The sequence below is a fragment of the Cebus imitator genome, unplaced genomic scaffold (genome assembly GCF_001604975.1).
Source record: "Cebus imitator isolate Cc_AM_T3 unplaced genomic scaffold, Cebus_imitator-1.0 Scaffold19, whole genome shotgun sequence".
Lineage (NCBI taxonomy): Eukaryota > Metazoa > Chordata > Mammalia > Primates > Cebidae > Cebus > Cebus imitator.
In genome coordinates this window covers 8495747-8514647 of record NW_016107334.1, presented here as the reverse complement: position 1 = coordinate 8514647, position 18901 = coordinate 8495747, and the positions used below count along the sequence as shown (strand labels likewise).

The 18901-nt window shown below is 46.4% G+C and overlaps 1 protein-coding gene across 1 annotated transcript in view; it reads left to right on the top strand.

The window, feature by feature from the left end:
* Positions 1-18901, top strand: part of IGF1R (insulin like growth factor 1 receptor) — a 315455-nt gene that overhangs the window by 269230 nt on the left and 27324 nt on the right. The window contains exons 8-14 of the mRNA XM_017517024.1: positions 2759-2967; positions 3498-3702; positions 8928-9211; positions 10564-10700; positions 11213-11372; positions 14580-14682; positions 15559-15629. Coding sequence (XP_017372513.1) covers positions 2759-2967; positions 3498-3702; positions 8928-9211; positions 10564-10700; positions 11213-11372; positions 14580-14682; positions 15559-15629 — 1169 coding nt within the window. The remainder of the gene's footprint in view (positions 1-2758; positions 2968-3497; positions 3703-8927; positions 9212-10563; positions 10701-11212; positions 11373-14579; positions 14683-15558; positions 15630-18901) is intronic.

Genomic DNA, 18901 nt, shown 5'->3' with positions numbered 1-18901 from the left:
TGAGGAGTCTCTGTCTCGACCTAGGCTGGAGTGCAGTGGTGCGATCCTGGCTTACTGCAACCTCTGACTCCCGAGTTCAGGCGATTCTCCTGCCTCAGCCTCCAAAGTAACTGGGACTACAGGCACCTGCCACCACACTCAACTCATTTTTGTGTTTTTACTAGAGATGGGGTTTCACCATGTTGGCCAGGCTGATCTCAAACTCCTGACCTCAGGTGATCTGCTCACCTCGACCACCCAAAGTGCTGGGATTACAGGCATAAGCCTCCATGCCTGGCCCATTTCCCCACTTCTAATATGTTAGGCTCTTCGTGCCATTTTCTGGCCTTGGTACCATCTTCCATCATCTCTATCTTGCTCTGTGCCTATGAGCCCAGGTCCTCCAGGGTGCTGGACTGGTTTCATTGGACGGCCCAGCCAGGAAACAGTCATCTCCGGCTGCCCTTCTTTCTTGTTTATTTAGATGTTCCAATCTCCAGGAACTGAAACCATGCTGATGGGTGTTCCACTTACTTCATGTAGCTCACTGGTGTTCCAAGCCTGTAGACTTCCAAGGAGGTCAACAAAAGTTGAAAGACGGCAGATGTAGTATGTTGTGGATATTCAAAGTTTTCACTGATGAAGATGTTCCTCCTTCCTTCTTCTGTCTTCAGGTTCTGAACCGCCTTATTTCTCAACTCCAGATCTGGAAACAATAAAAGCAAACATAAATGTTTTCCAAGTATATAAAAACTAGTTCAGAAGTAGGAAAATGCACTTGAGGTTTAAAGATACTGATTGTTTTAGTCCATTGGAGCTTCTGTCACAAAAAAACAGCATAGCCCGGGTGGCTTTTAAACAATAGAAATGTATTTCTCATAGTTCTGGAAGTCCCAGAGTGCAAGATGAAGGCACTGGCGGATTTGGTGTCTGGTGAGGGCCCACTCCCTGGCTCATAGATGGCGGTCTTTTCATTGTGTCATTGCATGGTGGAAGCGATGCCAGAGCACTCTTCAGGGCCTCTCATAGAAGGGTCCAGATTTCATTCATGAGGGCTTCACCCCCATGACCCAGTCACCTCCCAAAGGCCACGCCTCCTAATCCTGTCATCTTAGGGGTTAGGATTTCAACATGTGAATTTTGGGGTGGGACACAGACATTCAGTCCATAGCACTGAAACATTTTTTGATAATAGCCATTATTTTAGTGGGTAGGATGTTTTTAAATACTCACAAGCTAGCACAAAATGAGTTTAAGTGGCAGAGAGGAGGTGAGGAGAAAATGCTGGCGGGGAGGACCTTTTGCTCTGCACACCTGCTGCTTCCTCCCCTCCTACCCCATCTCCATGATCCTGTGCGTGGCCACAGTCATGTCACTGGGTAACGTGCTTATAAAAATAAATTTGGCACAGGCTTCTGATCCTGGGTGTGGGTTGGTGTAGCAGAGGCTCAATGCGACAGAATAAGTTTTTCATCTTAAAATGTGGAAGTAACCCTGCCCAGCAGTTCACTATAGCGTTTGGGAAACAGGAATCTCAGCTTATTGTGACAGATTCTCAAGAAACCTGTTGCCTTTCCATAAAGTTGGAAACCAGGCACTGTACAAATGAGTCCATTTACTACGTTTTTTCCCCTGTCCTTACACGCAGAGAAGAACTTGGTCCTCTGCCTCTGCATTTTCTGTGACACCTATCATAAGAATGCATCTAGGAATGAGCTGTTTGTTTTTGAAGTCCTTATTTTTGGAAACCCTAAAGTGGCTGAGCATGAAGTGGTTATGTTTCCTTTGAAAACGCTAGTATTAGTCATAACCTTTTTCCAAAGTATCATCCCTTAAAGATGTTCAGAACCTTGTGTGTATCGTATAGCCTGGAGCACCCTCAAGCTGTCCACCCTTTTCAAGTTTTAAAAATGGCTTAGGTGAACATGTTGCTTAAGTGATACACAGTGAATGTGTGTCCTGTGCTTTGGAAAAGCCGTCAACATTGATACTTTTTTTGTAAACCCAATAAAGATATGATTTCCGTGGTCCTAGGATGCATTTGACCCCTATGCACACATCAGCTCTGGATTTGGGTTCAGGGGTCAGCATAACTAAAGCTTGATCAGATAACTGTGCCCTGCCTATAATCAGCATTCATTCTACTGGTGACAGAGTCCTTTGCTTGGAATGAGGCTTCCATGCGTTTGCAGTTTTAGACTGCTTTTCAGAGTCATGCCTCGGTCAGCGTACTGAAGGATGTGTGTGGAAATGGTGGACTCCGTGTTCTTTGCATTGCCTCACCCCCTTAAACACAGCTGGGACACGGGCACACACACTCCTTCCCATACACAGGCTCTCCAGCCCCCTTCCACTCCCCTTTTTCTTTTGGCTTCGTGACATTTTTATCAGAGATTCGAAATCTCAGATGAAATCCAAGTCAGCCTATTTTACCTGCTGTCGAAACTGCTGGAGTTCAGCGCAGTGGAGAATGGCAGCAATAATAAACAGGAAATACCAGGTGTTTGAATTAGCTGTTGACTTTCACATTGTCTCTTCTAACTCTGCTTGTACCTCCGCAGCCTTTTTCCATTTACAACTTAGTAATGTTTGTTTTCGCAGAGATTACCTGAGGAAATAGATTATCAAGGGAAATGCTGGCATTTAAAGTAGTACTATTTCAAAATAAGGTTCACTTTTCACTTTGTATTCCATTGTTCATTGTTATTTTTTATCCAGGTCAAACTTGCCGTTTCCCGGTGGTGGCTTGCACAGAGTACCTGATAACCTGAATCTTAAGTTCATTTCATTTTCTGGAATGTTCTTTGTTCCCCTTTCCAGTTCCTTCCATTCCCTTGGACGTGCTTTCAGCATCGAACTCCTCTTCTCAGTTAATTGTGAAGTGGAACCCTCCCTCTCTGCCCAACGGCAACCTGAGTTACTATATCGTGCGCTGGCAGCAGCAGCCTCAGGACAGCTACCTTTACCGGCACAATTACTGCTCCAAAGGTAGGTGCAGCAGTGGCCTGGACCGAGGGCGTGACTGTTCCTTCCTGGGGTTTGAATGTACCTGAGCCCTAATATTACATATATCAGGTAACAGTGTAGTCCTCTGTTGGAGACCAGCTTTTTTTTTTTTTTTTTTTTTTTTTTGAGACAGAGTCTGTGTTTCCCAGGCTGGAGTGCAGTGGCATGATCTCAGCTCACTGCAACCTCCACCTCCTGGGTTGAAGCAATTCTCATTCCTTGGCCTTCCGAGTAGCTGGGATGACAGATACACTATCATGCCCTGCTAATTTTTGTATTTTCAGTAGAGACGGGGTTTTCACCATGTTGTCCAGGCTGGTCTCGAACTCCCGACCTAAAGTGATCCACCCACCTTGACCTCCCAAAGTGCTGGGATTACAGGCATGAGCCACGGTGCCCAGCCAAGACCAGCCGTCTTCTTGATGAAAGGTGCTGAGCGCTATGATTTTTCCTCACAGGCATGTGTAACAGCTTTCATCCCACTCTTGTTTTGGCTTTTCTTTTCCGAGAAGACAAAATCCCCATCAGGAAGTATGCTGGCGGCTCCATCGACGTTGAAGAGGTCACAGAGAACCCCAAGACTGAGGTGTGTGGCACAGAGAAAGGGCCTTGCTGTGCCTGCCCCAAAACCGAAGCTGAGAAGCAGGCAGAGAAGGAGGAGGCCGAGTACCGCAAGGTCTTTGAGAATTTCCTGCACAACTCCATCTTCGTGCCCAGGTACTGAGCTCATGTGAAATTTCAGTTGGCAGAAGCTGCTGCTCAGGCAGGTTCTCTTGCCTTTCTCCCCACCAGGAAGTGTGTAAGTCAGCAGCTGGGGACATGGCACAGTAGCCACTGAGAGGGAGCCACAAAAGATGACAGGTTCAGGGAAGTGAGTCCCTACGGAAGTCGGTCAGCCCTGAAGGGAACGGGGACCAGGGCTCGGGTTGCTGGGGCCACCTGTGTGACAGGTGCAGCTGCCTCAGCCCCAACCCCCACAGAGAGCAGGTGGGCACCCTGTGGTAGAGGCAGAGAGGGCCCTGGAAACTCAGAGTACTGAAATCCGCTGCCTGGTGAGAGGAAAAGCCAGAATTTGGGCCCATCTCTTCCCTTCCCAGTTCTCTCTGCCGCCTCTCTCAGCCTGACAGAGGACGAGTGAAGCAAGAGGGAAAATAATCAGAGTCTGTGTTGGAAGGGGCCTGACTTCAAAACATAGCCAGGAGCTGCAGGCATCCTTTCCAAGTAGGCTTGGGGAGCAGTGTAGGGAGACAGCCCACGGTGGCTGTTTATTCCATGGCTACTCTGCCTTTCAGAGCAACGCAGCCTCTGCCCCAAGAACTCTGTTCCTCTGCTGTGGTCTTGGTTTCCGCAGAGTGGGACAGCAGCAGAGGAAAGCAAGTGTTCATAGCAGGGCTGTTCATAGGAGCCAGATCTGGAAACGACCCAGCGCACGTCAGCAGATGAGCAGCTCAGCAAAACGGGCTCTAAGCATACAGTGGAATATTATTCAGCCATAAAAAGGCAGGAAATTTGGATCCATGTTACAGCATGGATGACCCTTGAAGACACCATGCCAAGTGAAACAAGGCCCAGACATAAAAGGACAAATAGTGTCCGATTTTATGTTGTGTGAAGCATATGGAAGGGGCAAATGTATGGTGACAGAAAGTAGATTTGAGTTTACCAGGGCATGGGGATAGAGTGGGAAGGGGAATGGGAATTATTCCATAATGGATAGATCTTCTATTTGAGGCGATGAAAATTTTTTTGGAAATAGATAATGATAATAGTTGTACCATACTGTGAATGGAATTAATGCCACTGAACTGTACCCTTAAAATGATTAAAATGGCAAAATTTTATCTTACATATATATGTATTTTTTGAGTTGCACTCACCTAGGCTGGAGTGCAGTGGTGCAATCTTGGCTCACTGCAACCTCCACCTCCCAGGTTCAAGCAGTTCTCTGCCTCAGCCTCCTGATTAGCTGGGATTACAAGCTTGCGCCACCACACCCAGCTAATTTTTGTATTTTTAGTAGAGACGGGGTTTCACCATCTTAGCTAGGCTGGTCTTGAACTCCTGACCTCATGATCCACCTGCCTTGGCCTCCCAAAGTGCTGGGATTACAGGCATGAGCCCCCACACCCGGCCATCTTATGTATATTTTATTTTGTTTTAAAATTTTATTTTAACACAATAAAAGATATTGAACATTTTTTTTTTCCTTTCAAAAAAGGATTAGCCCAGTAATGCCTGCGAAAGGAGATGGAAGCACAGTGGGGTCCCATGGCCCCTCTTCCTGAAAGATAATAGTGCAGGTTTCGGAACCGACCTCATGCCTGAAAACTAGGCTGAGGAGATGGATTTAGATCAGCATGGTACCCATGAGCCACCCACCACGGTGTCCATGACGCCCTGCTGCCAGCACCCCACCCAGCACGTTCCCTTCCCCTCCCTGCCCCCGACCCTGAGAGGAGCCTGTAGTGGCTGTTTATTCTCCAGTGACTCTGCTCTTAAAGGCTTCCTTAGGCTTTAACAACAAATGGTTTTTAAAGTGATTTTTTTTTTCTGCCAAGTGACATTTTTGATATTTGCAAAATGGTTGAAATAGCTATCTCACTTCGAGAAATCAGCAAAGTGGGAAATCAAGACCAGTTAGAACTGGAGGCACCATTTCCTTTTGAAAGTGAACCTCTTCATTGCCTGGTGGCTTTCTTCCCCTCCCCTTCTCTCTCACAGTTAAAACCACCAGAGCTGTCAAAAGGGCCTGTGAGCCCCTCATGTCCCCCGCCCTGCCTGCCCCACTGGGGGCATCTTCTGCCCACTGATAGGTGGCAGGGCTTTGAGTGAGCCTTGAGGTTCGGTGCCCAAGGTTGTTTTCTTATTCAGATTCGTTTATCACTGGTGGTTCCTAGAAAGCCCAAAGTGTGAGGACTAGATTGCAAAGAGGTCTGGAAACTGGTACTCAGTGAGGTTTGGTGTCCTTTTCGACATCCTAATTAAGAATCGGTTTGGGAACTGTCCTCATTCCCACACACCGACTGTCTTTCCCTCCTCTTCCCCTCCATTGCATTGCCTTCCCCCATGGTCCTTTGCACCCAGACCAGCAGAGGCTCAGCTCGTGGCAGCTCCTGCCGCCTGCCACACAGGAGGATGGATTTAGAGTGTTCCAAGCAGGCTGGGCAGGAACTTTGCTTTTCTCTGTCAAAGGCCATTGGTTACATTGCTATCTTGTTCCGCCAACCAGCAGGAGGTTTGGGTTGTGAGTTGAGGATTTGGAAAGATTTTGCTGAAAGTCCCCTTGCTTTCAGTTGTAGTTACAAGGCAAGACCTGTTTTTTTCCTCATCGGATGTGGACCACAAGATGAAGAGTTGTGAAGGCAGAGCTGTGATTGACACTGATGGTATTAGTGCATAGCATTTGTGTTGTTGGGTTCAAAACAAGTTTCCGCTGTTCCATCTGATAAGTGTGTTTATCTGTACCCCCACTCCTTACTTTCTCTCTCCTAAGACACGTCCAACTTGTGATTCTCTCTTTTCATGGATGTATATTAAGACAACATTTTGTCCATGGTGAGAGGCCATAATTTATAAGAAGCTCATGTTTGTTTTTTGCCTCCTACTGAGTTCTGGCGGAGTTCAGGTAAAGGAGTGTCCCCCTGACAGAATGACTGAATCATAAAGGCCGTCTTGCTGTGTTACAACTGAATTGTCCGAAAGTGGGTTTGATTTTTTTTCAGTTCATTCTAAGAACAATTTGTCTGTGGGACAAAACCAGTTAAGTCAGATTTAGTTCCTTATACATTGTCCAGCATATCCTGTATGTTTTGAGGTACAGTGAAAGCTAGAGTTTGTAAAATTAGTTTCTGACGTCAATATTTGGTGGTAAATGCCTTCCTTTGTCTTTATTTTGTTAATCGCATAGTTTGGTTTAACTAGCTAAAATGTTGACAGCTGTTGGAAAGTAAAAGGTTTTCCAGTAGGACTAGGTTGCATCATGGGGTGGAGTAGGCAACGTTGGCAGTAGTTTTTGCTGTTGGGCACACAATCTGGAAATGTTTACCAAAAAGCGATGTATGGACCATTGTGCTTTCCCCATTCCTGCCTTCCAGATGATGTTTTGTGTCACCTCCCTCCCCTAGTCGCTGCCTTGGTGTCAAGATTGAGAGCTATGCAATCCCTACAAGTGTGGTGTTGATAAACAAGTAAACTACTGAGTAGACTTAATGATGTCATCCCAGTTAAATGGGGGTGGGCTGGGCTGGGAGAGGGGTTTTGACACCGAATTATTTTGCAGTGCATCAAACCTAAGAAACTTCTGACAGACACAAGTGTATATTGTGCTGGTCTTAAAGGGAGGGCAGGAAATGTTGATGATGTGTTGACAAAGATGTCCCTGGCAGTAAATGTGGTTTCTTGTATTTTTCCCTTCCAGGAATGCTTGGTTAGCTGGTTGGTTGGTTTGCAGCGTGTGAGGATTGTGGATTATCAGCCTGGTGTCCTTACCCTTCCTCCCCCAGTATTGTGAAAGCAAATGTACATGCCCTGACCTTGTAGTTTTCTGCCTGTTGGAATGAGCATATCTATGCTGGGCAGTTTATGCCTTTGGTGGGACCCCCACTACACAAAGAAGGACCATGTTTTCCTCAGGGGAATCCATGGGCTGAAAAGAATGGGAAGCCAGAAGCCCTTTCCCCAAGCCCCCTGCCCTCCCCTTCCAGGTTCTGGCCTAAGGACCAGCCAGAAGCCTGCCGAGCGTTAGCTGAACCTAGTGGCTTCTGCGTTGCTCTGTTCCCTGCGTGAGCTTTCCCTCTCTGCTCCTGCTGCTGCGCTCTCCTCTCCGTGGCACTGATGAGCGTCTCATGTTCTGGGCCTTCTCCCTTATTTCCCTGGACAAATAGAATTCATCCCATTTGCTCCCTGCCTTTTGCCTATTCTTAAGACCAGTGACCCTAGCCAAAGGCCTCAGCCCCGTTTTCCCGCTCTGGTTCCGTGGCTGACCTGAAGGTTACCCTATCTCCATCTGGATGCCCCTCTCATAGTTTGTTTTTTTTTGGTGGTTCCTGTAAACGTTAGGATTATGTTTGAAGGTTTCTAGGGGGAGGCATGATGCCCATTTTTTCATATTTGACCAAAGCAGCAGTTGGAGGGTCGCATCCTCGTGCCTCATCTGCCCTTTTGGATGTGAATGGTTTTTTTTGGTGATGATTTTACTCCCTTTTGCTGTTCAATTGTTCCCAGCCCCACTCAAGTCCATGACCAAGACTCTGCCCTCTCATGGGCAGGACCTTGGTGAGGCCACAGGCGTTCACTGCTGAGTGGGAGGAGGCCTGGCTGGGCTCCAGGGACCCGTGGAGTGTAGCAAGTGCAGCTCAGGGTTGGGGTGGGTCTGCAGCAGGAACCCCAGAGAAGAGCCCTGGGGTCCGTGGAGCTGCTTGCCGCTGGGCTCCAGGCATCTTTATTTCCACAGTCAGGCAGATGCAAGGAGCCACTACCACAGGCTTTCATATCCCTCTGCACCAGGTCTCTGGGCCCTCTGCCACACCACCTCACCCCTTCCCTCCTGCCCTAACACATCTTAGTGCCCCTGGTAGGTTTGTCACCTTTAATGCTTAACCAGAAGATCTGTGACCAGATGGCCTGAGTGTTCTGATGACACAGCCAGGATTGCCTGGCCAAGCATGGTGGTAACACTGTTTGCCTCTAGGTAGAATCGAAGATCCACTCTGAGAGCCAGAGGTTGGGGGCAAGAGTTTGTGTGTCCATTCTGTCACTTGCAGAGTAGAGAAAGCAAGATAATGAGGAAGGACATCCCCGTGTTATTCACGAGTTCTTATCCAAGGGGGCTGAAGAGCTCTCTTTATTCCATGGTTAAGATGCTGCTGTTACCCTTACTCAAGTCACAGAAAAGACGAAAGAGGTAAAAGCACTTAAAAGCCACATTTCTCTCCTCCTTGCAGACCTGACAGGAAGCGGAGAGATGTCATCCAGGTATCCAACAGCAGCACGTCCAGCCGGAGCAGGAACACCACGGCCGTTGACACCTACAACATCACAGACCTGGACGAGCTCGAGACGGAGTACCCTTTCTTTGAGAGCAGAGTGGATAACAGGGAGAGAACTGTCATTTCTAACCTTCGGCCTTTCACACTGTACCGCATCGATATCCACAGCTGCAACCACGAGGCTGAGAGGCTGGGTTGCAGCGCCTCCAACTTTGTCTTTGCAAGGACAATGCCTGCAGGTATGGTATGATCCAGCTGGCCCCACTGCCACCTCCCTCACAACCCAGTGAAAATGTTTTTTTATGGACACAGGGTCTGACACCCAGGGCCAAGACCCTTAGTCTCAGGCCTGGCTGCTAAATGGTGTGCGGTCATTGGCAGGTGGCGTGGTAGACCAGCTGCCCAGGGAACACAGCCCTCACTCTCCTGGGCTGGGATGCAGGGATCTCCCTGCAGGGCCCACCCTCCGCCTGCTGCTTGGTTCACAGCGTGCGCTCCCACGGCCCTTTGCTCCTCTTGTACACAAATAAATTGAGTTGCCCCCTCCTGACTTCTCACATATTCAGAGATGTCCCCAGTTAGTGGCCTTGGTCCAGAGTAACCACTGCCCCTCAAGGTCAACTCCTGGAGTAGGCTCCAGTCTTGCTTACTTAGTCTTTGGCTTTCCCTTGTCCGTAGACATTGCCCGTCACTCAGGCATTGAAGGTGGTTGTCTTCAAAGACAGAACAAGAACTGCCTTGTTCTAGTTTCTTTAGGAGGCCTCAGGCGGTAGAAAGAGCAAGGAGGTGATGGGTATCGGGGGCGTGGGGTCCTCCTGGAGCAGTGCTAGCACTGAAGTGCATGGCAGCATGCCTTGAGGCAATCGTCAGGCTCCCTGCCTCAGTTTCCTTAGCCCTCCTAGGAGGGACATAGCCAGCTGACCCCTCCAGTGCCTTTTCCAGCTGTAACTTTCCGTGACCTTTGCTTATCACCTCATTGTTTACTGGTTCAAGAAGCGAAATCAAGAGAGGAACCACTGCAAGGTCAACCAGCAGCTGGAGGAATTGATGCCAGCAGGGAGGCTTGCCCTGCTCTTGGCACCAGCTTCCCAGCAGCTTCCTCCCAGGCCAGGCTTGGGCCATCCTTCGTGCCTGCGTGAAAACTGCAGTTTCTGTGTGTGGCCGCGGGCCACCGAGGGTCCCTGTCATAGCCGGCAGGGCCCCGTGCCCTGCTTCTGCTTATTCAGCATCTCTTCAGGGCTGCTTGTGTTTGGTGGCTTCACAAAGCTTTCTTTTTTCAAGTGGTAGGCACAGAATAGAAGAAAGTTACTTAGGTTGCCAAGATTTTCCTGCTGTGCTTGGCAACAGGTTTTTTTTGTTGCGGGACTGGGGAAAAAGGAGGATCCTGTGGCATCTTGAGACGTGCAAGTCGTGGGGTTGGTGTGATTCTGAACCCTCCTCTGCTGTGTGTGAGCAGCCCGCTCAGGGGCAGGGTACGTGACTGCCATAGTCCTGCCCGCGTGGATGAGGGGGTTATTCTCAGGTCAGCCCAGTGTTGGCCCCCCTCCCAGGGAACCCAAATCCAACTCTGTCACTTGTTTAAATTGTACAGACGGAGCAGATGATATTCCTGGGCCAGTGACCTGGGAGCCAAGGCCTGAAAACTCCATCTTTTTAAAGTGGCCAGAACCTGAGAATCCCAATGGATTGATCCTAATGTATGAAATAAAGTATGGAGCACAAGTCGAGGTAGGACTGGGGCAGTGGCCCGTGCCTGCATGTATTTCCATCCGTTGACAGCATACGCTACCTTACTGCACAGGTTACTTCCTGGTTAGCATAGGATTTAATAAAATATGCACCAAGTTGGTGAGGAATTGGGTCTTTATACCCACGCCATACTCCATAAGGAGTACTCCACAGTGTGCACAGCACTAGGCTGCTCTTTGCCCTCAAGCAACGATTTCATTGTATAAGATAACCTTGTGGCATAGGCCAGATCAGCTCCAATAACTTTTAATACTTCTGGAGTTCTTGGTTACAAAAATGTTTGGTTAAAGCTTTTGGGTGTGCTTAAAGCTACTTGAAGACGACCTTTTAAGGCTTGATTTCTTCCTCTTTGCCGACAGTCGGGTTCATTGTTAGGTGGGAGGTCAGATCAGGCAGCTGGAGTCCCCAGTGCAGTGAGTTCAGTTGGCAGGCCCCTGAACGGATTTCTCCTGCGTTTATGGGAAATTGACTTGTATGTTTTATTTTCCCAGGATCAGCGAGAATGTGTGTCCAGACAGGACTACAGGAAGTATGGAGGGGCCAAGCTAAACCGGCTAAACCCAGGGAACTACACAGCCCGGATTCAGGCCACATCTCTCTCTGGGAATGGGTCGTGGACAGAGCCTGTGTTCTTCTATGTCCAGGCCAAAAGTAAGGCTTGTGGAGGGAGAAGAAACATGGTAAAACTAAAAGCCAGCTGGTCTAGGATGAGGACAGGCTGAGTGTTTGTGGCTCTCGCACTTTCTGTTACAGTCGAGTTGCCGGCTTTCAGAAGGGTTATGCTAAGGTGCTGACACACACCAGCACCATGTGTGACAGGTTGGGCAGGGCACATGCTGAGCTTTGGGTCCCTACCTCATGTGGCAGGCAGGGAGAGGATCCGAGCCTCTCTTCTGAGGTGATGCAGTCACTGGAGAGCCAGAGGAGACCGTTGCTTTCAACCTGGCTTATGTGCAAAGACCTTTGCTTTATTAAACGAAAGACATTTTACAAAACATTGAATTGACCATTACACCTCCTACTTGCTCAGTAAAGCTAGATGGATAAGGCTCAGAGTCAGAGCTTGAAATCCTAAGGGGAAAAAGGAACTTCAGAGGCCATCTGGTTCAGCCTGCTACAGGGCCGGAATATCCATGAGAACATCTCAGACCCTCCATTGCCCTTTTAAAGCCCCCATATGCATTGGAGATGCACAGTGCTCACCCTTTGGTGCAGACTGAGGAATTGGGAGTTTATGCTCAAGTCATTAACAAGACAGAATTCTTAGGCTGTTCCATTTCCTAGAAACAGAGCCTCGTTTGGGGGTCTGTGATCTGTGAAACAGCAACCTTTGGCTTCTTGGGTTGAGTGAACTTGGCTTGTTTTAGGGACATGACATGCTCCTATCTGCCTCTGCTGCTCCATTTTTAACTGTGTAAGTGCCAGGATGCCTGTGGGATATCAGGAGTCCTTCCGATGGAATTTTTCCAGCAGAAGTTATCACATACTACAGGGAAATTGGATCTGTGTGCCGGCTTTTCCGTTGAGAAATTTTTCTTTATGTCAGACAAGACTCGGTCCTGATCCAGTTTAGTCTCATTTCCTCTTATTTAATCCTCAGAGGAGATGGAAGGTTTGGAAGCTTTCAGGCAACTGCCTTCCTTTTAGGAACTCTTTGTGTGCCTGAACACCATTAAATTACTCCTCAGAATTCTCTTTTCCAGATGAAATAATCTCAGGTCGTTTGGCCTTTTCTTGTAGCCCAGTATCATATACCAATTTTCCAGCCATTTAATCATTTTGTTCTTCTTCTGGATGTGTTCCAGTTTCTCCATGTCCCTGTTGAAATGTGAAACTCGAAAAGAACACAGTACAACCTGACCAGTAGTGTAAGTGATACAAGCAGAAGGAATAGTCCTCAGGGGGAGGAAAGAAAAATCTGCTCACTTCCCCTTGGCAATAATCACCTGTGAGTGTTTTTAGGAAGTACAAAATGCTGGAGCCTGCATCCATTTTGAAAGAGATAATATCACTAAAAATATCTTTCATCTTTGATTAAAATACTTTTAATTTTAAAAATTACAACAGCTTTAGTGGCCTTTAAAGAGTAACCATGCTGATGTTTTTTAATGGCAAAATCATCATTGATAGGGGACTTAGAATTAGTGTTAACTAGATCTCCAGTGATTCCAAGCCCATTTCCACATAGACATTTGTACTTGGATGTCTCATAGAGGTCTCAGGTTCCTTGTGCCAAAACCAGAATCACAGTTGTTGCCCTCAAAAGGCCTCTTCTCTTCTTTGTTCCTTAGCTCAGTCCATGGCCTTGTAATGTGTTTGTTACCCAAGCCAGGAACCTCACGGCGTCCCTCACTCTTCTTTCTCTCCAGCCACCCATTCTTCATTCCAACCCAAGCCTCATGGATTCTGCCTCTTAAATGGCTCTGGAATCCAGCCCTCTATCACCACCAGCACCGCCAAAGCCCAGACTCCAGGTCACTTGCCCTGGGGGACGGAGATGATCTGGCTTGGTAAGTCATGGCCCCAGGATGAGGCTCATACACTATGATGGCTCATAGTGTATTTTTTTCTTTTTTCTTTCTTTCTTTTTTTGATGATAGCTCATAGCGTATGAGCCTCAGCCTGGGGCCATGACTTACCAAGCCAGATCATCTCGGTCAGTCTGCCTGGTGTATAGACAAGGATCGGTGACTTCTTTCTAAGTCTGAACTGGCTAACGCAGAGCATGCCCAGGAGACAGGGCAGGTTCCCCCAATTCTCCAAGACATGAAAATGCCTCCTCTTACTGCCAGGTCCCATAGTCTGTCCTCAGCACAGCCATTTCCCTGGACCTTGAATCTGATTAGTTCACTGCTGAGTCTGAAACCTTTTGCTCACTCCTTTTAATCTGAAGAATAAGGTTGAAACTGCTTAGCTTGGACAGGATCCCTTGTGAGCTGGCCCTGACTTCTTTCTAGTATCATCTCTAAGCTGTTCATTTTCTAGGAAAGCCATTTCCACACCACCCCAAAGGAAAGAAAGCATATCATAAAGAAGTTTTTTCTTGGGGAGCTTCCCCGGACTTCCTATCTCCTCTCCCTTCTCTGAATCCTTGCCATATGTGGTCTTAGACTTATAAAAGGACTCAGATGTTTGCAGCAGCATTGGAAAGGGGTGCTCTCCAGCGTGTGCATGTATGTGCGTGTTTATCTTAAATTGTCTGTGACTATCTCAAAGATAAGAGCCGGCAGAACTTGAGCACTATACCTAGATATAAGAATTTCTACTCATTTTATGAAAAGGAATAGAAATTTTCATTCTATACATGAAAATGAATAGAAATTTTCATTCTGTTCATTTTATGAAAATGAATAGAAATTTTCACTCTATTCATTAGAAGTGTTGCTGCTGCAAGCATTTGAGACCTTTTACAGGTGTGAGACCACAGAGACCACTTACCATCAGAACCAGCACTTGTATGGCAGATGCTGGACTGGGTACCAGGGACATGGCCCCAAACCCTGGAACATACTATGGGATTTGGGAAATTAGTGTCAAATATATGCATCTTCACTAACAGTCATTAAACTGCATGCAAAGATTTTCCTTCAGTCTATCATTGGAACTATTACCCCAGAATATACCGTACTTTAAAAAATGAGTATATGCTTCAGTCTGTACATATTTACTCTTTTTTCAAATAATTGTTTGTTTGCCATCTTCTATTCCTGACACCATTTACCTTTAGGAATTCCTACTCTGTGATGGGGAATAAAGGAATATACAGATTTTTTTTTTCATACTTTGGACTGAATGTGAAAACATGAAATGAGCAGATTGTTCACCTGGTGATATTTTATCATTTCCTCTTTGCTGCAGCGGGATATGAAAACTTCATCCATCTGATCATCGCTCTGCCTGTCGCCGTCCTGTTGATCGTGGGAGGGTTGGTGATTATGCTGTACGTCTTCCATAGAAAGAGGTCAGTGATGTGCAAAGTTATGACAGTTTCTGTGGCTAAGTGATTTGATGATTTGAGTATGAGTGAAGGTAATCTTTTTGAAGATTTCAAGGAAATATTTTATGGACAGGAAAACCTGATTTTCCCATCATATGTTCTTCACAGGAAAAGAGAACCTTTTCTAATGATTTTTCTTTTTGAGACAGAGTTCTGCTCTTGTCACCCAGGCTGGAGTACAGTGGTGCAATCTCGGCTCACTGCCACCTCTGCCTCCTGGGTTCAAGTGATTCTCCTGCCTCAGCCTCCTGAATAGCTGGGATTGCAGGCATGCGCCACCATGCCCAGCTAATTTTTTGTATTTTTAGTAGAGATGGGATTTCTCCATGTTGGTCAGGCTGGTCTTGAACTCCCAACCCCAGGTGATCTGCCCTCTTCAGCCTCCCAAAGTGCTGAGATTACAGGCATGAGCCACCACACCTGGCCTTTGCTAATGATTTTAACAACAGCCAAAATAATTTTTCGATAGTACAGAAACTTCCCCTGGCTGGCTTTTCTAGTACACAGATACTGCTCCTGGTGCGTGCTTTTCCAAATGTGATGCACTAGCCGTCCCAATCAAATAAGCCTTTTTATTTACAATGAAGTAAAGAAACATGTTTCTTAAAAAGCTCTAATCTGAGGCCTCTGAGGAAGCCAGATGTGTTAGCAAGTGTCTACTGGCCTCCCAGGCCTGAATTGGGAGTGTAGACAAGAGCTGCTGTGAACAGTAAGCTCTTCCCATTCTCTTCTGATACTGCACGAGACAGAACAAATGAAACTGTTGTAACCAAGATGAAAGCATATACAGAATTGGATGGAGGTGGCCTTTCGTTAACCTACATTTAATCTTTTTGACAGAAGTAACAGCAGGCTGGGGAATGGAGTCCTGTATGCCTCTGTGAACCCGGAGTACTTCAGTGCTGCGGATGGTAAGAGTCCGGGCCGCCGTCACTGCCAGGGTGCAGGGGAGGTCGATCGGGAGCTTTCAGGAGGGTTGCTAACTCGGGAAAGGAAGGAGGTTTCCATTGTTCTGGGCTACCTTTGGCCTTGGATCTGTCTTCATTAATATTTCTTCTTCTTTTTTTTTTTTAATCAGCGTTTTTAGCAGTTGAATGAATATGTCAAAACTTCTGGGACTGCATGGGGCACAAGGAAACACAGGCTTTAGAGATGAATGTGGCCAGCACAGTTATCAATTTATTTAATTGCTTGAGATGTTATGCTAGAATGAAAACAGCTTTTTAATTGTTAACATCTAGTCAGAGGATATGGTGCAGCTGACAAAATGTCCTTTTAAACTAGTTTCAGCCTGAGCATCATCTCATTATAATTGTCTTTGAAGAATTACAGCTCTGCTTTTTTTTTTTTTTATCATGGAATTTTTCTGTCATTCTCTTCTGACTAAGGTCATGTGCTCGTGGCTCATTCACATTCCCTTTGGTAATAACTAATGAGGAATTCAGTTAAGCGGCTGGGAAGGTTTGACCTGGAAGTTGGGTGATCCTCAATGGTTATTTCCTTTTGTGCTCTTTTCTTTCTAGTATTTTTATAGCCATACCTTTTGAGTGAGTTGGATTAGGGTGAGTGGGTTGGTCACTGAGTCCAGTGATACTAGGACCCTTACCTGGCACTTTGCTAGGGGCTTTTACAAACACCGTCCCATCTGTTCCTTACACCCCTGCAAGGTGGGTTTTCTTTTTTGAGATGGAGTCTCACTCTGTCGCCAGGCTGGAATGCGGTGGCGCAATCTTGGCTTACTGCAACCTCCGCCTCCTGGGTTCAAGCGATTCCCCTGCCTCAGCCGCCCAAGTAGCTGGGACTACAGGCACATGCCACCATGCCTGGCTAATTTTTGGTATTTTAGTAGAGACGGGGTTTCACCATGCTGGCCAGGATGGTCTGGATCTCCTGACCTTGTGATCCACCACCTCGGCCTCCCAAAGTGCTGGGATTACAGGCGTGAGCCACCGCACCCGGCTGCAAGGTGGGTTTTCTTAATGCCCATCTGCAGGTGCGGAAATGAGCAATGAGAAGAAACTTGTGCAGGCTCACGTAGCTAGACAGTTGAGAAGTCAGGAGGAGAATGGAATCACTGTGGAAAGGGCTGTGAGATCCCCCCCGGCAGGCAAAGAAGCTGGCCTGCAGGAGGGGCTGGACCAGGTTCATCAAATGAATAAATTAGTGCATGATGTTGAGTGAGTATGTTTAGAAAAAGTATTTGCTGTCTTTGCTTCAGGAGAAGTGAAAGTAGAGGCAGGAGATATGAAATAAAGAGACATGATTATTCTACTTGATTATCATGATCAAATGAGAAAACATAAGAAAATACTTTGATAATGTGAAAATACTGTTACACTATGTAGGGTTTTACTATGGGTTCTTTAATCATTTCTAATTCAGTTTACAGTAAAGTCAATCAAAAGCAGCCTCCTGTGAATGAGAATCAGGTGCAGAATAATAAGGACATTATTTCTGTCTACATAAAGGTCTCGAAAATTTGTTTTTTAATAGTAATATATGCATGCATACATCTGTATGCATGTGTATATACAGCAGAGAGAACATTCTGAACGGATGCACACCACAGTTACAAGAGTTGTTATTTGTGGAGAGGAACTTCCGCTTTAAAAAAAAAGCCAGATGTGGTTGCATGCACCTGTAGTCCTAGCTACTCCAGAGACTGAGATGGGAGGATTACCTGAGCCCAAGATTTCAAGGCTGCAATGAGCTAGAATCCCACCATGGCACTACCGCCTAGACTACAGAGTGAGATTGTCTCTTAAAAAATCAAAGTACAGCAAGAAGATAGATATATATTGTTTCTATAATAGCTTTTAAAAAGAAAACCAGTAAGGAAGGAAGATCAGTTCAGATAATGGAATTGATAAGAACAAGGCAAGACCACTTCCCCCTTCTGTGAGGGTGGACTGTGCTCTACCATAGAAGCTACTCTGCTTTGAAATACAGCATCAGAAGTTGGCCTGCATAGCTTTTGACTATGAAGTGTCCAGGAAGAGAAAGCATCAGTACAATAAAATCAGATTCTCATGGTGACTTAAATTCACATTTTGTATTTTTCCAGAATGCTTTCATAATATGTCTTTGTATTCATTAAAACAAAAACAAATGTACTGGCACCCAGGCTGACAGGTGGGAAGTGTCACCTTATTTGAACTTAATTTATTCGGCCTTTGACAAGCACCTTATAGCCAGTTTCCTCAAGGGGTGACAAAATGACATTGTAGTTCAAAGGTGCTTTAAAAACTTCTTTTTCTCAAAGCTAATCTGCATGTCACCATTCTCCAGAGTACATTGAAAATCCCCTACAGGAAAGTGCTGATAACAATGTGCACAGAAACCACTCCTGGCTGGTGGCGCTGGGGACTGCTGCTTAAAGTCAGAGCTGTTGGGTTGAATTTCGAGAAAAGAATTGAGGGTATTGACTTCAGGGACCTCCCAGGGAATGAATGTGATTGGTTTTAACTCCGTGTTTTATGGCAGGCTACATAGTTAATACTGATTAAAAGCAAGCCTGGATTCTCAGAGATAAATGGCTGGACACAGTGACTCTTTATATTTTTTGAGGGGCATTGTGAAGAGCCTTGTCTCCTGATGTGTCTTGCATACTTACTCTCCTGACGAGCACCCACCTCTTCTTCTGGGGTGCAAACCACGTATGCCAACTGGAGGGCCGAGTTCCATCCGTGAAACCCTTGAAACATACGTACTATGAAATACAAAAATGTATAGAAAGCTCAAGATGATTAATAAGGTTCATATTGGACACTCCTTGGAGGTCTAAATTGGTGGTGCCACTCTTGGGCCTCATTTATAAGAAGCATCTCTCCTTTGAGACATCACGTAAGGGTCAATAGTTGGGATATGGAGATGTTGGGGTACAGTTGTCAGCCTCTCACATCCAGCCATAGGTCCAGGATCACCATCTGAAAGCACGAAAGCAAAAACAGTCACAGGCCCAGGGTCAGCATCTGAAAACCGTCTCCACTTCCTTTCTGAGCCAGGACCGCCTCCTTCCAACAGTTGGTGTATGGTAGAAGTCTGGTGGCAGGTCCCGTCAGGCAAGGACATTAGCTTCAGAGGAATCAGTGATATTTCATATGGATCTTATGGAATAGGTTGATTTTATTTTCATTTTTACCCTACCCATTTGGAGGTGTAGAATCGAGCCTCTGTTTGGTTT